Below are 20,034 nucleotides of genomic sequence, written 5' to 3' on the forward strand. Positions count from 1 at the left end.
CATCTTCCCTGAAAACTATCATTGAATACAGCTACTCATAATTTTTTACTACTCTACCTCTACTGTAGATAAATTATTTATCTTTTATCCACTGGTCTGTGTAGCAGTTAAGAATTATCAGTAGGAAGAAGTACCACAAGTTAAAGTCTTTCGGACTCCAGGAAGTAAAAAACAGGGCCTCTATACATTCTCTCACCTGGCTATGGAGCGACTCTGTATCATCCCCAGGAGCACTGACTGGTTTCTCACCACTTCCCCTCTCAGTCTGAACTATGGCATCTTGTTTTCCAGAGTTCTGGTCCACTGTGCTGGTCCCCTGTTCACACACATTCTTTACAGTCTGGGTTGCTGCTGAAACAGTTTCTGGGACCCACAGGGAATGCTCTATGGTCTGAATTCCAATGTTATTCTGGCTGGGCCTTTCAATCAAGGCCTTACTAGGTTTTTCCCCATTGGTATTCCGTCCTTTTTTCTGGCCTTCTAGCACATCTGTCTCCATTACTTCCCCTTGAGGACTGGATGGTCCCTCTGTGGCTATGTGCTGGGAGGTAGGAAAGGCAGGGTCCTTGACAGGACTACTGGGCTTCACAGACTGCTGACTTTGTCTGGTCCTTTGGTCACCTTCCAAGGTTTCCTTCTCCTCTTCTCTAGTACTTGGAAAATGGAGCAAGTTCCCCCTGAAAATTAACCATACAAAGAAATCATTTCAGGTGAGGATCTGTGTGTTGTGAATGTGTGTATAGTGGCAAGAGGGAACTGTGGCAAGGGGAAGAAGGAGGCTGAGCAAATCACTTTATGAGGTTCCTCATTATTTCACTGTGATAAAATAATACATAGTACTATTCCACCAGGATGATAAAAAAAGTCATAAACCAGTAGCTATGAACTTTGAAAACTTGACACAAGAAAATAAGGTAAACAAAGATGGAAAGTCACTGTTGAAATCATAGACAATGAAGGTAGCTAAAGAATGTACTTCAATTAGGTCAAGATGTCTCATTTGGATTTATGAATGATTCTAACATTCTAGATACAGGTCATGCTCTCTTGACCAAAAAAAAATTTTTTTTTGAGGGGGGTGGGAGGGAGTCCTGTCTGTAAAGGACAGAGTTGGAGGGAAGATCCCAGTTTGCTGACTATACTGCAGTAGCTACAACTACCGTTTCAGAATGAACTGGTTCCTTAAAGACAGTTCTCAAGACCTTTTCTACTTATCTTCCTTAGTCTTCCCATTTGGCTATCAGAGAGATTTGTTCAGGTATCCCACAAGCATCTGAAGACTGTCTCCTACAAATCAGATACCATGAAACTCTGAGGTGCCTGGGGGCTTTCTGAAATGTCCTTAATAAAAAGGCCTAGATTAACTCTAAGCAGATTACACAGAAAGTCTGACATTATGTCTTATTGTCTTTACACTTAAAACATCTAACACAGGGTTTAATATAAAATAAGTGCATAATGTACTTGGAACAAGAGAGTTAATGATCTCTCAACTAACTAAAAATCTATACTCAAATTAAATAAATTCATTATACAAGTGACAAATTCATGTGGAAAACACCCATAACTTGTAACATTTTACTAAATTACAAGTGCAATGAGTCAGTGAATTACAAAGAATGCATTTTCAGGTTATAATTAATGTATAACAGCCACAATACAGACAAAAAAGGAATCCATTCTGAACTGACAATGGTAAGACCACATATGGGATATGTTTTAGTTTAAGGTGTCATATTTTACAAGGCATAATCTGAGATATCCAAGAGGTAACGCCCAGGATGATAATGGCCCTAGAAATCATGTCATGTTGCTTCAAGTGTTTGGTGAGAGAAAATGAGCCAGTCATTGAGACAGAGAATGCTGTCTCCTTCTTGGGAGGAGTGCCCACCCTTAGAAGGTGAACTGACCTGGGTATACAGAAAAAAGAAAGCATTACAAACTCTTCAGGGTTTGTTCTAGTCTGGTTCTTGAAGGAAGAGAAAAGGGAACGTTTCTGATGTTTCAATCTTGTTTAGCTCAGCTTATTAAAACAGGAGGTCAAAAAAGGATCTAGAATAGAGTTCTGGATGAAAAGAACTGGTATACATTTGGTTGTTCCTGTCAGAACCTCAAGTTAATGAGGATATATGGTCTATAAAGAGGAGGTAAGAGTAAGATCACAAGGAGACAGGTAAGTATAAATCTCTGGTGGGGTTTATAAGTGATTGTGTATATAAAGCACTTAGCTAGGTACATAGCAGGTAATAAATATTATTTGTGTAAGACAAAGCAAACAAGGAAACTCAATTCATCTTCTATGAACAGAATACTCATGTTTGAATACTGAAGACATCTAACACATCAACAGCTGAACAACAATGAAAGTGAGTCAAACCCTAAAAGGGACAGCACTTGATTAATCAAGAACTCAATTACCATGTTCCCTACTCTTAAACAAGCTTACATATTTTACCTGTTTATTCAGAGTAAAACTTCTAGATAAAGTTTCATTTGCTTGGTTTTATATTGGACTTTTTATTCCCTAAACTGACAAATACCAGGCTGCTCCCAAGATCAGAGTAATTCTGAACGAACCTCTGTTTAAAGACCAAAGATGTCCATTCCATTGCAACACTAGCAATATTCAGCAGAATCCTATCAACTGTCAGAATTTTGGTCTTTATCATTCATGTGTTAGCATCAAATGACTTATATTTAAATTACAGTCATTTTCTCTCTAGTTCATAAACAGCTGACCCTTGAACAACCATGAGTGTGAACTGTGCCATACCACTTACACATGAATTTTTCCCCAGCCATACGTTCTGCACTTCAAGCATTCAATCAATCATGGTGTTGGTCAGCTGAATCAGCAGATGCAGAACCAATGTATATACAGGAGGGCTGACTATGAAATTATATGGAGGTTTTCAACTGCAGGGGCACACAGGTGGTGAGTACTGGCACCACTAACCCTCAAGCTGTTCAGTGGTCAACTGGATATAGTTTTGGCTGACAGGATGCACTGATTAAAGTCAACATGGAACAGTAGGTAAAAAACAAAGCCTTAATTGTAACACATACCATAAAAAGTGTTGACCCACTCAACAAAGTTCATAAATTCTTGGACATAAAGCAACCAAGAAAAATCTTGGTTTTTAAGATGTGTATTAATACCCCCAAGAAAAAAAAAGGAAAAATAAAAAAAATAATAAAGGAAAAAAAAAACTAAGCATCAGAAAAGAATTTTAGAAAACAAGTGAAATCTAATAAAATTGTAAGGAGTGAAATCTAATAAAATTGTAAGGGCCACACCTCTTTTTCTTCCTTAGTTCCAGTTACATAACTACACTGGTCGCTATATGTCAGATTTAGAAATGTATGCTAAGAAAGCAAATTTTAGCAGAAAAGGCCTGGATAAGCAAGAATAGATTCCACATTCAACAAACCCAGAAATTTGTTAAAGTAGAAGTTCTGCTCTGAATATAAATCTTTCTGGTGGAGCAATTGAAGTCAAATTCAGCTGGATTCCCAGACCATTGTTCTATCAAGCTGTTAAGCAGTATCATCAGCATTTTGCCCCTCTATACTAACAAATAGGAAGGCAATACAATGCCATCGATAAATTCAGTAACTGCTGGACTATTACCACTCATGGACTCACACAAAGTGGCACTCACCTAACGTTCTTCTTGAGACAATCAAGAATATACTTTAAGCTACCTGTCTCCCAAGACTAACCATAAACTCACATAATCAGAATGTCCAATAAAGCACTGACATTTCTTCTAAATATTTCTGCCAATAAAGAACAATCATGCTGCAAATAATGCTATTAGGAACATACTTGTGCAGACCAAACTTTACCATATATATTCTCTAATTATAAAATCACTGAATTCTAGAGACAAAAGATACCACATCATAATAAAAAACAAGCTTACTTCTAGTGCCATTATTTATTTCCTCATGCTGATCATAAAAATCACATATTCCAAACAATACAATCTTTATTTAAACAGAGAATGGGTACTTCTTACTCTTTGTTTTTCTGCTTCTAACAGAATACAGAGTAAGGAAAATATTAATTCCAGCAAGTCTGATAAATTTTAATTTTGGAAATCTCAGATTTTACCCTATGGGAAATTAAGTCTGTTAACAGCAAACATTTCCAAAACCAAAAAAATGATGTTAGAGGGGTCTCCCTAGTGGCATAGGGTGTTAAAGTCTCAGCACTATCAAGCTATCGCCAGCTACTACCGCATGAGTTTGATCCCCAGCCAGGGAGCTAATCCACATGGCACAGCAGACCTCTCCTGTCTTGCCCGCTTCTCCCCTCAGCAGTGTATTTTAGTAGATCAGCCTGTTCTACTCCCTACTCTGTCTCTGGTGAATCCCCTCAACCCCCCCATATCTGTGGCCTGCACCCCAGTTTTTATATCCAAAAAATAAAAATAAATCTTTTTAAAAAAAACTGATGTTAGAAATACAGAATTATGTATTTTCATAGACTGATGATGACTCAATCATTTCAGAATGATAGAACCAGCAAAGAAAAAAATCTGACTTATAAAATATTTACTAAAATTTCTCTTTACATCTCATTTATAAATCCATCTAGAATACATCACAGTCCCTCAGATAAAAAAGCAAGTTCACAAAACAAAATACATATTAGGCTTGATATCAAACTTTTTGAGAATGAATCTAACACAAAAGGTATCATAAAATAATGCTTGCCTGATGGGTACAGAGGGGGGATCCTGACTTTGAGCCTCCTCCTCTCGCTGGGTTTCACAGACACAGCTAAACACAGACAAGGTCTTCGGAGGACTAAGGTAATAAATTAAAGCGATATACCATGTTAGTTTTGAAACGAACAGTACTTGTGGAGATTATCCTTTTAGGCAAAAGGGGGAATGAAGTCCTTTCTCTGCACTCCGTATTTCAAACCACTTTATACCAAAATGCAATTCTTCATACCGATTTCAAATTAGCATAATAAAAAGACACTCAAGGATGATTCATAAGTATGGTTGCTGGATTATAGTAAATATTATAAATCTGAAATTCGCAAAATCCAGAATGCAGGAAGTCTATAGGACAAACAATCAGTTTATTCTACAGATTGCAAAAAGAAAAAAAGAGGGGAAGGTCCCTAATTGAGTAAAAGAGATTTAACTTAGAAGATATATCAATCAAATGTAATGTGTACATCTTGTTTGGATTTTAGTTCAAACAGTTGAAAAAACAGTTATGAGGCAATCAGAGAAATGTGGATATTGAATGTTTGATGGCATTAAGGAATCTGCAATTTTTTGAACTATGACTGTGGTTAAGTTCAAATCATGCATTCTTATCTTAGAGAGATGGCAATGAAATATATACAGAAAATTACATAATTCTTGAAACGGTGGCAAGGAGAATACCTGAAGTATTGATAAATCAATCAAGACTGGCCATGAGTTGGTAATTTTTGACATGGTTCATTAAAATACTATTCTCTCTACCTTTGTATATGCTTGAAACTCTCCAAATGAACTGTCCGAGAAATAAGATGACAGCAAGTAATGTGAACAGAGTCCAGTTACAGACAACACTTAGAACGGTGTTACTGTATCACCTAAACCCTGAGATCACTTAAAATATTCTAAAAGTTTATTTTAAATGATATTTTATGATGAGCCTAATGACAATGGGGAAAGAATCCAAGGTTTTACGATCTAGATTCTCATATACAATTTTTTTTTAATCTTTTCCCCTTATTTTTCCATCCCCACATTCTGCCAAAGGGTTCACCAGCTTCGACAGCACATTCTGTTCTTACAGCCACTTGTACAGACTAATAACAAGTTGTATCTGGTATAACAATTCTGTTAAAGTCAAACAGATCAAGTGTAAATTTCATTTTCTTCTTTTGTAATACAAATTGTATATAATTAAAGAGTCTTCAACTGAGCAAGGACACCAAGGTACTTTATCTTTCAGGTTAAATATGCAAGAGCTCAGAGAAAAATTCATCTCTATAAGATTATAGCTAAATACAAAGTATTCTGACAAGGGTCAGAAACTTGCAACTGGGAGTCAGATTTAGTCCATAGGAATGTCTTATTTGACTTACCAAGCAGAAGTTTTATTTTTAAAATTCCAAATTTCTTTTTTTAAAGATTAAACTTTGCCAACAATGTGCATTCTCACATAGTAACCATCAGCTAGAGATGACTAGCGGCAGCTAACCCTCTTTTAAATGGGACACACCTTCAGGTAGCCATTGTCCTCAACATCTCACACTCTTGCATCTAGCCTGCTTTACTTATTCACCAACTGCTGCTAGTAGTTTCATGCTGGATGACTTGCAAGAAATGATACATTTCTACTCTCACAGCCACCAGATGGCAAAGTTTAACCAGGAAAACCTCAAGATGGGGTCATACTCATTCTCAAAGCATTACAGCATTCATGACAAAGCAAAAATTCCACACCTTAGTTAATTTCAAGCAGAAAAAAATGGCCCAAGGTTGTGACTGAGCAGGGAATCTCAAAAGAAACAAAGTCTAGGGGCCTCCCCTGGTTGAGCGCTGGGTTGCACAGGTGAGGGTCCCACAAAAAAAAAAAAAGAAAGAAACAAAGTCTAAGGCTACCTCCTGCTAAACCTTCTATTTCCTCACCAAAAGCAACCGCAATCTCAGTCTCATCAACAGAAAAAGAAAAAAGGGCACTCCCAGATGAACAAAAGAGAAAGGGAAACACCTCTAAGTTATCTTTGTTCTAAGTATAGCAAAGGCTTTATTAGACTTAAAGCACTAATAAGAAAGCCTACTTTAAATTCAACACATTGCTGAATCCTTTATGCTGGAGTTACATTTTAAGCATTTTCCTCTCTTGATAAATCATCTTTCCCTCATTACCAGTGGCCTTATATATCAACCTCCTCTAAATAGCAACCAGCTCTGGTTACCTGGCAACAGCCTCAGCAACAGCAGTAGATCCATTTTTTCTTTCACCAATTGTAGGCTCTGAATAAAAACAAAAGCAAAGAGAGAAAGGAAACAGAAACAGAATTTTAGTATCACACCTAAAAACCTTTCTAAAAATCTGCTAACTAGTATTTGCAGCAAATAAAAGCGGGTAATTATCAAACATTGAAAGATTTCTTATAATTTAATGGTACAGATTTTTTTCACTTTGACAAATCAATTTTCAGATTTCCTACAGAAGATAATGTAGTTTGCCCCAAAATACAAATGATAAATGACTAAACATTAAAAAATGAAAATGTTTTCTCCTGAATCTCAAATCTCTTCTCATATAAGAAAAAATATTATGTAGTAATACCCCCCAAAATCATAATTTTAGAACAAATTTAAAGTCAATCAAAAAAAAAACTTTAATAAATTATGCAGGAGTCTTCAACTGACACAGAAATTTTCAATAGTGTACAGTTTTAAGAGCATCCACACATAGAAAGTACTAAAGTTCTTCCCAAAGTGCCTGTAAGAGCATGAGTGGTTCAGTGATAGAATTCTTACCTGCCAAAGTACCTGTTAGGGGCAAATCTTTGAAAAATAATACACATTTTCAAGAATCTGTTGCAAAGAATTAAGGGTGACACTTGAAAGAATTCTGTATTTTCAGCAATGTCACCAATGTCAAGGACTAAAATGAGCTGATTTATCATTCATTCCAACCTTAGAGACAGTAAAAAATACTTTAAACATTTCTAAAATATACACAACCCAGTATTTGTCTAAACAGTCTATCAAGGAGGCAGCTGCAGTTTAGTGGTTAGAGCCTGGATCTAAAATGGAAACCTGGCTCAGGCTGTGGCAACAGCATTTAGTAGAACAACCTGGGAGTAAACGCCTTCATTTTCTGAATCTATTTCCTCACCTATAAGATAGAGATAAAATAGGACCAACCTTACAGATACGGTTTAAATGAGGAATAAATGAGTACAGCTGTGAGTACAGAGCCCAAAACTGTGTTGTTAGCATTAAGAAAAGTAGTAATGTGTACTGATGTGTGACATTTTAGTTCTATTTAAGATCTTCCCAAATGTAACTTCAAGACTACCAAGTATGGGCCTCCCCGGTGGCGCAGCGGTTGAGCGCTGGGTTGCGAAGCTGCCCCGCAGCCTCTGCAGCACCGGTTCAATCCCCAGCTGGATCCCTGGCTGCTCCCCGGCCACCGGAGGAGGGTCCCACATGGCGCGCAGACCTCTCCTGCCGCCCGCTGCTCCCCTCAGCAGTGTACTTGGGTCCTTCTGCCTGCTCTGCTCCCCGCTCTGGCTCTGGTGAATTTTCTCACCCTCCCGCGCTTCTGACTGTACCCAGTGCTTGTGTAAATAAATAAATAAATCTTTAAAAAAAAAAAAAGACTACCAAGTACTCTCTTGATAAGCCCCCATTGGGGGAAACATGTAATACATTAATTGCTCTTGAGGTTCTAGGATTCAAATCATTAAGCACTGAGAATCAGACTAGCACTGTAAACTGGATTTGGACATCCAATTCTTGGAAATACTTAAACTCAGGCTACTACACTTACTGTGTCATGCTAAGGAAGGCATTTGACCTTCCTATGCCTCAGTTTCCTCATCTGTAAAATGAGGATAATAGGATCTACTTCACAGGTTACGAAATTTAAGGAGCTGTACATGTAAAATGTCTGGCATATAAGAAATATTCAAAAATATTAGTTAAAATTACTTTGTTCTTTAAGAATCAAGTGTCTGTCCTATTCAAGTCTACATATACTCTATCCATGATCTTTGAAAGCATCACCACCTAATTCCCTCAGAGGCATGATCTATCAACTCTTTCCCCTATTCCTTTGTTTTTAATCTCCCCACCCAGCTGCCAAGATCTCCTTTTAGTCCATAAACCTGTTAGGTCTCTTTCAGCCTAATAACAAAAAACCTCCTTCAATGCTGTATCACCTTCTAACTTGTCATATTTTCTCACAAACTTCTGAAAACTGGATTATGTTTGCTATTTTCCTCCTCATCACTCCTCCAATCACCTTCAGTATACCTGCCACCCAAACCATTAGACTAAAATAGTTGTTGTTAAAGAGTCAAATAAATCCTAATTGCCAAATCCAGTGTACATTTTTCAGGTGTCTTACTAGATTTCCCGGTGTCTGACGGTGCTTTCTTCCGGAAATTCTCTCGTCCATAGGTTTCCACGGCTTCCTACTCTCCCAATTCTTCTTCTTTGAATATTCTTCCCTTTACAATCGCTCTCTTTTTTTTTTTTAAAGACTTCTACCTCTTTTAACTCCATTAAAAAGCATTTACAAACTACCTAGTGGAAAAATTATTAGCTTTGAAATCAGACAGATATCTGATTCAAACTCCAATTCAACCTCTCACCATTTATTGTGAGTCACTGAACTTGAAAACCTCTTAGTTTATTTTCTCATCAATAAAATGGAAATAAGGATATCAACTTTAAATGAGACAATATAGTAGACATAAAGTTACCTCCCAACCCATCCACTCTGCATATTCGAGTGGTCCCAAGGCTCTCTATCTACTGACTATTCACCTCTCTAATTGACCCCTTCATCTCCATCTCTACTAGCAATGGTTCTGCTTCCTGATGAAAAGACTGATTAGGAGTTTGTCAGGCAGGAGAACAGGAAATGCGTAATATAAGATACACAAAGTTTTAAAAACGCTCAGCTGACACTTTTGAAAAAGCAATCTGATTCTATTTTTCGCTTGCCTAAAATTCTTCAGCCTTTCAGCGTGATATAAAGGCCTTTTGGAATCTGGTCCCTACTCTGTAGCCACACCCCTGTATCCTCTCTCTATACCCACACCAACCAAAATTAATGGGAGAAATAGGCAACACAAATCTACAACATGAATCCACAATTCTAAATTTCTACCTTTTCCTAGATAGACTGTTTCTGAACATGGAAGCCAATTACTTCAACGAGACACAGGTTTAATACAGAGCAGCAACACAAAGATCATAAATGAAGCATCTTCAATAACATGATAGAGACTGGCCAAAAGATTTAACTCTGAGAATAAGACTATACAAATACATTCATAATTACAAAATAAAAAATCATTATAATTAGAAGAAAGACAATACTTTCCAAATGATCTGGAGCTACTAATTACCCAAGAATGCCATAAAATAAAACTTACTTTCCAGGCTAAATTGCAAAGACTCTTCACTTGTCTCGGTCTCAGGACTAACCAGTTTCATTCTTAGACACAATTTATCATCTGTTTCTGGAGTAGCCCCAGAATCTCCTTTTTCATTCTCAATTACGGGATCATTGGTCTCCACCATGCTTTCAGACATAACATCACTGGCTGCTATGGTGCTTTCTGGATAATTGCTAGTACCTGAAAGAAGGGAGGCAGGAGGAAGAAAGATAGAAAACTAAAATACAAACATGAAAAAAAGTCATTTGTCTGTTTGGCTCCATACTCTGCAGGATTGGAGGGGGTTCCTAGGATAGATCCTGTCACAGTAACAACTACACACTAGTATTGACACCTGGTCTTAAGAGGAGCAACAGGATTCAGTTCCACTTCTGCATCTGGACAAAGGATGCTGCATGAGCCCTCAGCCAACCCACATCTGCCAGCATCAGGCATAGGTAGCAGGAGACTCCAGACGGCATGATTGTTACCTCCCAGCACTGACTAGAGAAAACAAACAGGTTAATGTAGAAGACTACTGGCTGCTTCAGGGAAGGAGGATCTAAGTTTTCTTACCCTGTCAAGCAGCAGACTCATTAGCCAAAGTGCTGAATAAACAGTACTTCTTCCCTACCTGCTATACTTCTCTTATAAAACAGTTCTGTATCATTGGTTAGCAATCAGATTCTACTGCCTTGGAATTAATGGGATACTTATGAAAAGTCTCTTCCATCCTTCCACCTTTTTTCATCACTGGTCAACTCCTCCTGGGAGTTAACTCATGAAATCAACACAGCCTTAGTCTTTTAAAACAAAAATCGACCCTGTTGGGCAGACTCAATTCCTCAGATCTAAAAGAATCACTGGCATGACTCTCAAAATTTTGCTTCAAACATCACTACGTTTACTCACCAATTGGAGTACTGTGTCTTTTGGGCTCCAATTTTAGGTGCCCTATAAGAGGTGGAGTTGCACCTGTCAATGGTGGAATAACATCACCTTCTTTAGGCAAAGTGAAATGAAATGGAGCTTCTGGAAAAAAACACACACACACACACACACAAAAAAAAAAAAAAAAAAAAACCATGATAAACAAAAAGACAACCCTAGGAGAAGTATTAAAAAAGCCAAAGTGAGGAGAAATACAAGAACTATTTCAGTTATTATTTCCCTTTGCTCCCAAATTTGCCTCAATCCCAGTCCTCATCAGGCCGCCCAACTTCCCACTATTCTTTCTGCCTTTTTTTTTTTTTTTACAAAGAGAACATCAACAAGAGGAACTTATACAAAGGAGACAACCAGTGGACAAATAGAGGAATTCCAAAATTTGAAGATCCTGAGGAACATGGGGTCAAAGGAACACTGAAACATCTGAGCTCCAAGTGGAGCTACTGTTCACACATGTGACACAAATTTGTATAGTTTCAAGTCTAGACAATTTAATCTTCTGCAATGCTAACCCAAGGAATTCATTTATAGCCTCTTTATAGTTTGTAGGATTCTTCAAAGTCTGACACTAATAATTTACCATCTACTCAAAGAGATGACACAGGCTCTCATGAGTCAAAGAACTTGAACATATTCATTGGTTCTATTAATAACAAAGAAATCTATGGGTTTCTTGGTTCAGCAGTATTGACCAACATTCACGCTAACCCACAGTAGTAATGCAACAGGGTGGTCCCCAGGAAAGGGGGAGGTTCCCTGCCCCACCCAAGGGAGGTGGAGCTGAGCAGGAAGAGGAGAAGCTGCAGAAGAGACTGAGGAAGGAAGCAGGATGGAGCCATATCTACATCTCTGCACATGATAAACTTTGCATTTATGGGCATCTGAGTGTACACATTTTAGTTATCATTAAATTAATACAAACATAAAACGTCTGTCAAGATGTAAAATTTTTTTAACTAGGCCTCAGTTTCAAGCTTTTGCTAATCAGAATTAGCAAAGCGCCAAAATCACATTTTCTGATTTCCTAAATATTTTAATAAAATGACCAAATTTGAAGGAAAAAAATTTGTGCCACTGCTCCTTTTAAAGCTAATAAAGGAAATTTGCAATTATTTTCCTGAAATGGCTCCAAATAGTCTAGCATACCCAATTATTATACCTTGTGAAAATAGTTTGTTTTCCAACACTACCAAACAATTCCAATTCCCAGCAGATACCGTGTATCCTACAAACTTAACTCAATCCTGACATATTTACCTGGAAATTACAACAAGTTAAAGGTTTGGTCCCACAGGTCTGGCCCTACTTTAGTCACCATTCACAAGATCAAGTATTACCTGTGCTTCTGAGCAACTGCCTATATATCAGAGGTTCCCACAAACTCCTCCCTCAGATATGATCAATTTGCCAGAATCCCTCACAGAACTCAGAGTTCAGTTTACCAATTCATTATCAAAGATATTGTAAAGGACACAGATGAAGCAGGTACCTGGGGTGAGGTCCAAAAGGGCAGTTCTGACAGCAGGAGTTTCAGTCCTAGTGAAACTGGGTACCCTCAGACTTATTTACCAATCAGGAAGCACATCTAGTTTTCAAAAGTATTTATAAGGCTTTAATCTCCAGCCCCTCCCTTTCCTGTAGTTTGTGGGTGGGGCTGAAAGTTCCAACCGTTTAATCACTTTAACTTTCCAGTGAACTGCCCCATCCTGAGGCTAAGGGATCCAGAGGGATTCCTACCCTCATTAGCATAAACTTAAGAGTGATTATTAGAGTTTAAAAACAAAGGTTTTTCTATCACTTAGGAAATTATTAGGTTTTAGGAACTCTGTGCCAGTAACTAGATGAAAACCAAATATTACAGTAGCCACCCCCTCCTTAACCCTGGGGTGAAAAGTTCCAAGACCACCAAAGAATGCCTGAAACCTCAGTACTGAGCCCTATATATTATATATACTACTTTCTTCTATACACACATCTATGCTAAAGTTTATAAATTAGGCACAGTATAAGATTAATAACAATAATAATAAAACAATTACAACAATATACTGTAAGAAAAGTTATGTAAATGTGGTCTCTCAAAAATATCATATTGTACATATATTTTCAGACCTTGGTTGACTGTCGTAACTGAAACTCGAAAGCGAAACCGCCGGTAAAGGGGGACTATTGTATGCCACATTTTTCTTCTTTCATCTTTTTCCACTCCATTTCTATCCTTTATTATCTTTAATATCAAGCATTTTGATACTTTTTTCCTTCAAAAATCACAAAACAACAAAAACCATCTCATATCTACATAGAAGAGAAAATGAATTAGTAACCTGAAGGGATGAAAAAGAAAATGATATGGACTTTAAAATAAAGGAAAAGTACATATACTCAGCTAGAGGAACGCTAAAGTGTGAATGGAGACTCCCAGCATCACACCTAAATGGCAAAGACTTCCACTTCAATTATAAATAAGAGAAATGGGTCAGGTAGATTAAGCATTCCATTCTCTGGCAGTGCCTTGAAAAGCATTTAGGTTATTAAAATACTTAAGAGAAAAATAAACTAAAAACAACGTATCAAAAAGCTTCATATATTCCAAAGAGATATTTTACAGAATTTTCATTTCTGGAACTAATGTAAGAACAACTACTTCCAAACCAATGGGTGACACTACTTATAGCCAACTATGCAGTAATAAAAGGTGGAGTTTGGAACTCCCACCCCTTGACATTCTGAAGAGAAGCTGCTGGAAACCAGGGACAGAGCAGAGCTAGGAAGTGGACTTTTGAAAAATGAAGCACAGACAGGTCGCTCTTTTTTTTTTCCTATTTGGTTGGCCTCCAATTGTTCCCTGGTCTCTGTTCACTGGATGCTATCTATGGGTAGGTGTTAGCTGACCATATGCTAGCGGGTAACTTCTCTCTCTTAGCTCTCCCTTTTCTCACTCCGTATGTAAATAATTCTTTTCATATTCTTTTCTTTCTAGTTTGTGTATCTGTTTTTGGATCTTGTCCTATATTCTTAACCATACAAGTGAGACTCAAACAAGTCATCCTCATTCCCTCCGGGTTCTTCCCAGTAACACAATCACCTGCACTGCTCTGACATCCTCCCTCACATTATGACTGACTACCGAGATCTTTGAAAACGTGTACTGTGAAAATTAATATACAGGAAACCTACTTAAATAAGGTTGACAGGTTAAGGGGAGAGTTCACATCTGTATGCAATCAGAAATTACAAGACCCAAACTGCTTTGCATCTCTGTGGGAGTGATGCATCCCCCCACCCCCACCAGCAGAAAGGAGGAAGAAGGGGTCCTCTGTGCCCAGACGAAGCCCCTCTGAAGGCTTATGATCTGGGCAAGTGCACAATTGTCTCACCATCAGACTGCAGTTCCCAAACTGCGTTTTTATTGCTGTTTCCAAATAAACCTTTTTTGTTGGGGAAATAACTGGTTGCATTATGTTTGAGAGCAATAATATTAAATCTTTAAGCAGACCTATCTATGAGACAAACCATAATATTATATACAAACATAATGAAAAATTATCTCTGTAACAGGCTTTCCTTTGTATAATGCAAGATATAAAATTTAGCAAAAATTATCAATACCAGTGATCCACCTATACCACTACACCCAAATGGATAACGTGGGTCTTTTATGGGGAGCACTACCACTACTCTTGTCAGATCTTCACTGTCTCATTCCTGGATTACAAAAGCCTAGCAATTACTTTTTCAGCCTGAAATCTACCCCACTCCTTCTGCAACCAAAAGCAACTTTCCTATAAAGTCAGCTCATGGTCAATAACTTCAAGTTTTCCACTTAGTGTTGGATAAATCTGATTTTTCTTGAAACATAAGTTTCCTTTTGTATTTCTGAGATGTTTTTATTATTTCTACAGTGTTTGGTGAACCCCGATGCATCAGCAAATCCTGTGATTTGCTTCCCTTGGAATGTTGTGAAATTGCAGAAGAACAAGACTGTAGGTGCTGCTGATCTCAAAGCCTCTGATACAATGGGCCTAGGATTGTCTCTGTCAGGGAACTTCATTAATGGAGTATGTGGCTTGACAGAATGACCCTGCTGGTAGACTCCATCTTGCTCCATTATTCTCCTACATTATTTATCAAATCTTTTCTTGCTTTCCCAAATTATCATAGATTACCCTTCTATATGTCTACCTATCATCCCAAAAAGATATAAATGAAACAAAGAAAACTTAATACCGACTGTCAAACCATCTGCGTGGGGAAGTCGTCACTTATTAGTAAAGAATTTCAAGAACACATTAGTCCAAAGCAATATTTAAAACCTTTAGTGTCAGGAAGCTCCCTTCTAACTTTGTTACAATCTAAGGCTTATTTTCTCTCCTTTCATTTTCAAAAGAATTGGTCACGTCTTAGCAATTAAGTAAGCCACCTAATTAAAAATATAAGAATTTCTATATTCGGTGACACCATCCATAAACAGTCTACACTAAAAATCTGCCTCTGTCATTAACAGCTAGTGAGAATGATAGCCCATAATGTAAGCCAACGAAAGATTACCTCAAAGCACAAAACACAGCTAGCTTTCCTTTTATAGAATATGGTCTGTGGACTTAAAAACTTACTGAACTTGTTAAAATTGTTCACGTCATCAACCCATCATAAATTTGCTTTATAATGAACAAATTTCGGCTTCCAAGTACCATCTTTCTAAATTTGCTTTTTTCACATTTCAAGAGGAGGTCTCCAAAGACAGATGTCTGAAGAGTTCTCCAAACTGTTAGCGACAAGTTATCTATAAATGGAGATAGTGATTTTCTCCTTTTCTTTCCTCTTCCTATCCTCTCGCCACCCCAACCCCTTTCCCCTACAGCTTGTGTATTTTTCCCAATTAAGCATGTATATTTCAGTCAATAAAGCAATTTAAAAAAACACACTCACACTCAAAGATGCCCTTTTAACTTTTGCATACAGAAATCTAAAAATAAACCTGGGACTCACCCAATTCATTCTATTCTTCCAGAGTGAACCATTAACTTTTTATTCTTCCTTAAATAAGTCATCCATAAGGGTTAGCAAACAATTACACTTTAAATATAGACTATTTTTTCTGTTCTAGAAATGATCTACTGAATCATTTCCTTTACTTTAGACTAATTCTCTTATTTGTCAAGGCCTGTCACTTTCTCATCATTTTTTTATTTCTAGCTAAAACTATTTTAGTTTCTTTACTGTCTTAAACACTTTCTTTAACCACTGTCTCCACTTCTTTAAGAAAATAATTTAGGGCCTCCCCTGGTGGCGCAGCAGTTGAGCCCTGGGCTGCGAAGCTGTCCGCAGCTTCTGCAGCGCCGGTTCGATCCCTGGCCTCTGGTGAGGATCCCACACGGCACGACAGACCTCTCCTGCCATGCCCGCTGCTCCTGTCAGCAGTGTATTTCGTCAGTCTGCCTGCCTGTTCTGTTCCCCGCTCTGGTGAATTCTCTCACCCTCCCACGCTTCTGACTGTACCCCGGTTCTTGTATAAATAAATAAATAAATCTTTAAGGAAAAAAAAAGAAAAGAATTTAGCAAAATTATTTACTAGTATTTTCAAATAACCTGGTAAATATTAAGAAAATCAGTTTTATTATGGAGGTATCATTAAAAAAAAAAAAAAAAAAAGCTGGCCCTCCCAAACAGTGTGAAGTACTCATGGAGAGTACTTTTGTAACAACAGAATATCCCAGTGTTTTAGAAGTTTCTTTTGCAATATAATTCTTAAGAAAATTAAAAATATTCCTTTGTCACCATATTAAAACAGTCTACATGTCCTATAGCTGCATTAGCCAAGGTCAATAACAGTACTTAGAAGTAATGAAATAACAAAAATATTCAATAACACAGAATAGTAGGTCATTCAAATAGTTATTTACCATAACTCAGAGAAGCTATATTATACAGTTTTAGAAAAAGAATGAGGAATCAGGAGCCATAGGCTCTAGTACCACCTCAGTCTTTAAACACGTAACTTGAGGAAGACTGATCCCAACAACCTTTAACCTTCTTTTTAGCTCTAACATTTCTTGCTCTAAAGAGGGGGAGAAAATTCCTGAGTATAAAGCCTTATGAATAATGGCAATTTTGAGAGTAAAAAAAAAAGTACTAGTTATAATCACACCTGGAGAAGAGGTAAGTACTGGCACTATTCCAAGCACAGCAAAAAGATGATCCATACTAAAGACATGATGTTACCCAAATACTGCTTCTCATTTCCATATCGCTTAGATGCTTGTTTTCTTAAGGTTATAATTTCTTTTTGAAGTTTTTTTTTAATTACACTAAATCTGGGAAGTCAGAAAATTTGACCTCTGTTCAGCTAAAGTCATATGTGATGGTATACAAATACAATATATATTCTCATTCTAAACTTCATAAAATAGAAAACACAAACTAATCTCTTCTACATTAAGGTTTAAGATGTATATATGTTGAATCAAATTTAAAAACGTAATACTCAAAGAGGAAAACAACTAATAACACATAATCATTAACAGAGCTCTGAATGTTATTTTATTGTGTAGGGTAATCAAAATAGAGCCTTGTACATTAAGGTAACAGTCAGAATTAAAAAACAGAGAGCAAGGTTAGGACCAAAGGAGAAAACACCCAATTGGCACATATTCTAAAGAATTTTAAAATCTATTATTCCTGAGTTGTAAAGCTGATAAAACTCAAATGATTACTGACTCCACAAATAATTACAGCTACAAAAGAAAAATAAAACCCCAATGTTTTAATTCTCCAATTACTTTTGGCTGTTCATAAACATAAGCCCAAGTTAATTTTCAGCCCTGACATAAGCATGCATGTCTACCATTCAACATTACAGGTACACAATTTATAATCATACTCACCACTAGAGCTTTCACAGAAGCTTTGTGAGGCCTGTGCAGAAACCTTCTCCAGTTGCTGGGCCTCGCCACCTGAGCCCAGCTGATTTGCATTATCCATTTTTGAGTCCTCTGTTAGTGAATTAGCTGTTTTCTCTTGAGGGTGGGTCTGCTGCATTTCCTGATTGGATCTCAAAGCATCATCTGTTCTCACTAAAGTCAAGGGAGGCTGTGGAGAGCCTGCCTCTACTGGTTCCTTCTCTGCAGTCACTGATTTCAGGTCTCCTTCATATTCTGCACTCTTTTCTTCCCGGGTATCTGCTCTATTCTCAGCACATGGTTCTATTTCTGGAGCATCATCCTCCCACAACTGGGAATCCGAGCATTTCTCCACTCCCTCCAAAGGTTCAGAAGAAACATCAACTCTGGGAGATGGTTCCTTCACATCTACGATGACAACACTAGAGTCCTCGGAAGTAGCTTCTTCCCAAGCTTCCTGATCTTTATGTTCTAATTCTTGGTCGAGTACTGGAAGTTTTTGGGGGGAATCAATACTAATCACACTGGTTTCAACTTCCATTGCCTCCTGGCATTCTTGTTTTGGGATTTCCTTCGAAAGACACAATCCTTGGGATTGCGTTTCAGTCAGAGAAAGGTGCAACGGGACACTCTCCATATTTTCTTCTTTGGATTCCTCTCCTTGACTTTCACAAGGAGTCTCAGGGATTTCTTCCACATCAGACCCTGTAGACCCCTCTTCTGGATGATGTTCCTTAATTTCCATAGCTTCCTCCTGATCTAACATACTAGAGAGTGCTTCAGACCTAGTAGCTGGAGAAGGAACTGCCTGACTCCCTGAATCACAGGTGAGATCAATACAAACATCTTCTACCACAGTCTCTTCTCTGTCTTTGCAACCAGCAGCTAAAATACTACTGTCATCTCTGGTTTCTGTGTCATCTCCCTTTGTTTTCTCATCATTATGACTCAGTTCTACTTGGCCATCTTGTGCTGGATTCATTAGGATGTTATTTTCAGGAACAAGTTTAGAATTGAGAACAGGAGACATGGGTTCAGTATCTTCAATCTGTGTGTTTTCTCCATCTTCATCAATCCTCTGAGAACTCAAATTCTCTATCTTTGGGGACTGACTATACTCACTTGCAGAAAGCATCAATTTACAAGAATCCCCTGTCAAAGACAGCCCAAGATCCTCAGAATTCTTTGGTTCAGTCTCTGAAATTTTTGAACACTCAACAGTCAGAGATGAACTATGCAAGTCTCCACTTTTTTTCCCATCATTTGAGCGTTCTTCTAAGCTTGGTGATGGAATGAAAATGTCCTAAGAACAAAAAGAATTATATCATCATTTGTACATAATCATATGTCTTTTATAACTAATCTTTGGATTCATATATTTCTCAATCAATTATTCAATAATTAAACTCCACGCCTACAGTCTTAACAAATACAAAGCTCATAATCACTGGTCTTGTTATCATACAAGTCTTCTTTGTTTAACATTTGTCTTCTGAATCACTTATAAGAATAAGCATAATCCAAACAAAAACTTTTAAGTATAAATGTAGCCTGTTAAGGATAGGTAAACAACTTAAAATTAACCAAGCTTATAAAATCATGCCATCTATATATGATGAGCCTTCAATTACATAGGAATCTTTTGAACATATGCCTAACACAGCCCACTTCAGTTCTCACAAAGTGGATATATATACTTATTTTACTTCCCACTCTTTCAAAATATGCTAGCATTCATAAAAGCAAAAGTTAAAATCAAAGTTTATATCATTAGTCAGCAGATATCACTACAAGGCAACAAGATGGCTGAAGTTACGAAACTACAACAACTCATATATTGCTGGGGGAAATGCAAAAGGTACAGCCATTTTGGAAAACATTATGACAGTATCTTATACAGTTAAAACATACATTACCATATGGCCAGAAATTCTACTTGTAGGTATTAACCCAAAAGAAAATGATATAGCCACACAAAGATGTGTTTGCAAATGTTCACACCAATATTTATAAAAGTCAAAATGAAGTAACCCAAATGTC

At 37.3% G+C, this 20,034-nt stretch overlaps 1 protein-coding gene across 2 annotated transcripts in view; it reads right to left on the minus strand.

Annotated features, from left to right (window-relative positions):
- TP53BP1 (tumor protein p53 binding protein 1) overlaps nt 1-20,034 on the minus strand; it is an 83,123-nt gene that overhangs the window by 25,504 nt on the left and 37,585 nt on the right. For both annotated transcript variants that reach the window (XM_084241351.1, XM_084241350.1), the window contains exons 11-16: nt 17,980-19,297; nt 11,060-11,179; nt 10,145-10,348; nt 6,941-6,998; nt 4,723-4,815; nt 197-677 (exon numbers count right to left, since the gene is read on the minus strand). In XM_084241351.1, coding sequence (XP_084097477.1) covers nt 197-677; nt 4,723-4,815; nt 6,941-6,998; nt 10,145-10,348; nt 11,060-11,179; nt 17,980-19,297 — 2,274 coding nt within the window. The remainder of the gene's footprint in view (nt 1-196; nt 678-4,722; nt 4,816-6,940; nt 6,999-10,144; nt 10,349-11,059; nt 11,180-17,979; nt 19,298-20,034) is intronic.

Source organism: Talpa europaea, assembly GCF_964194135.1.
Source record: "Talpa europaea genome assembly, chromosome: 8".
Lineage (NCBI taxonomy): Eukaryota > Metazoa > Chordata > Mammalia > Eulipotyphla > Talpidae > Talpa > Talpa europaea.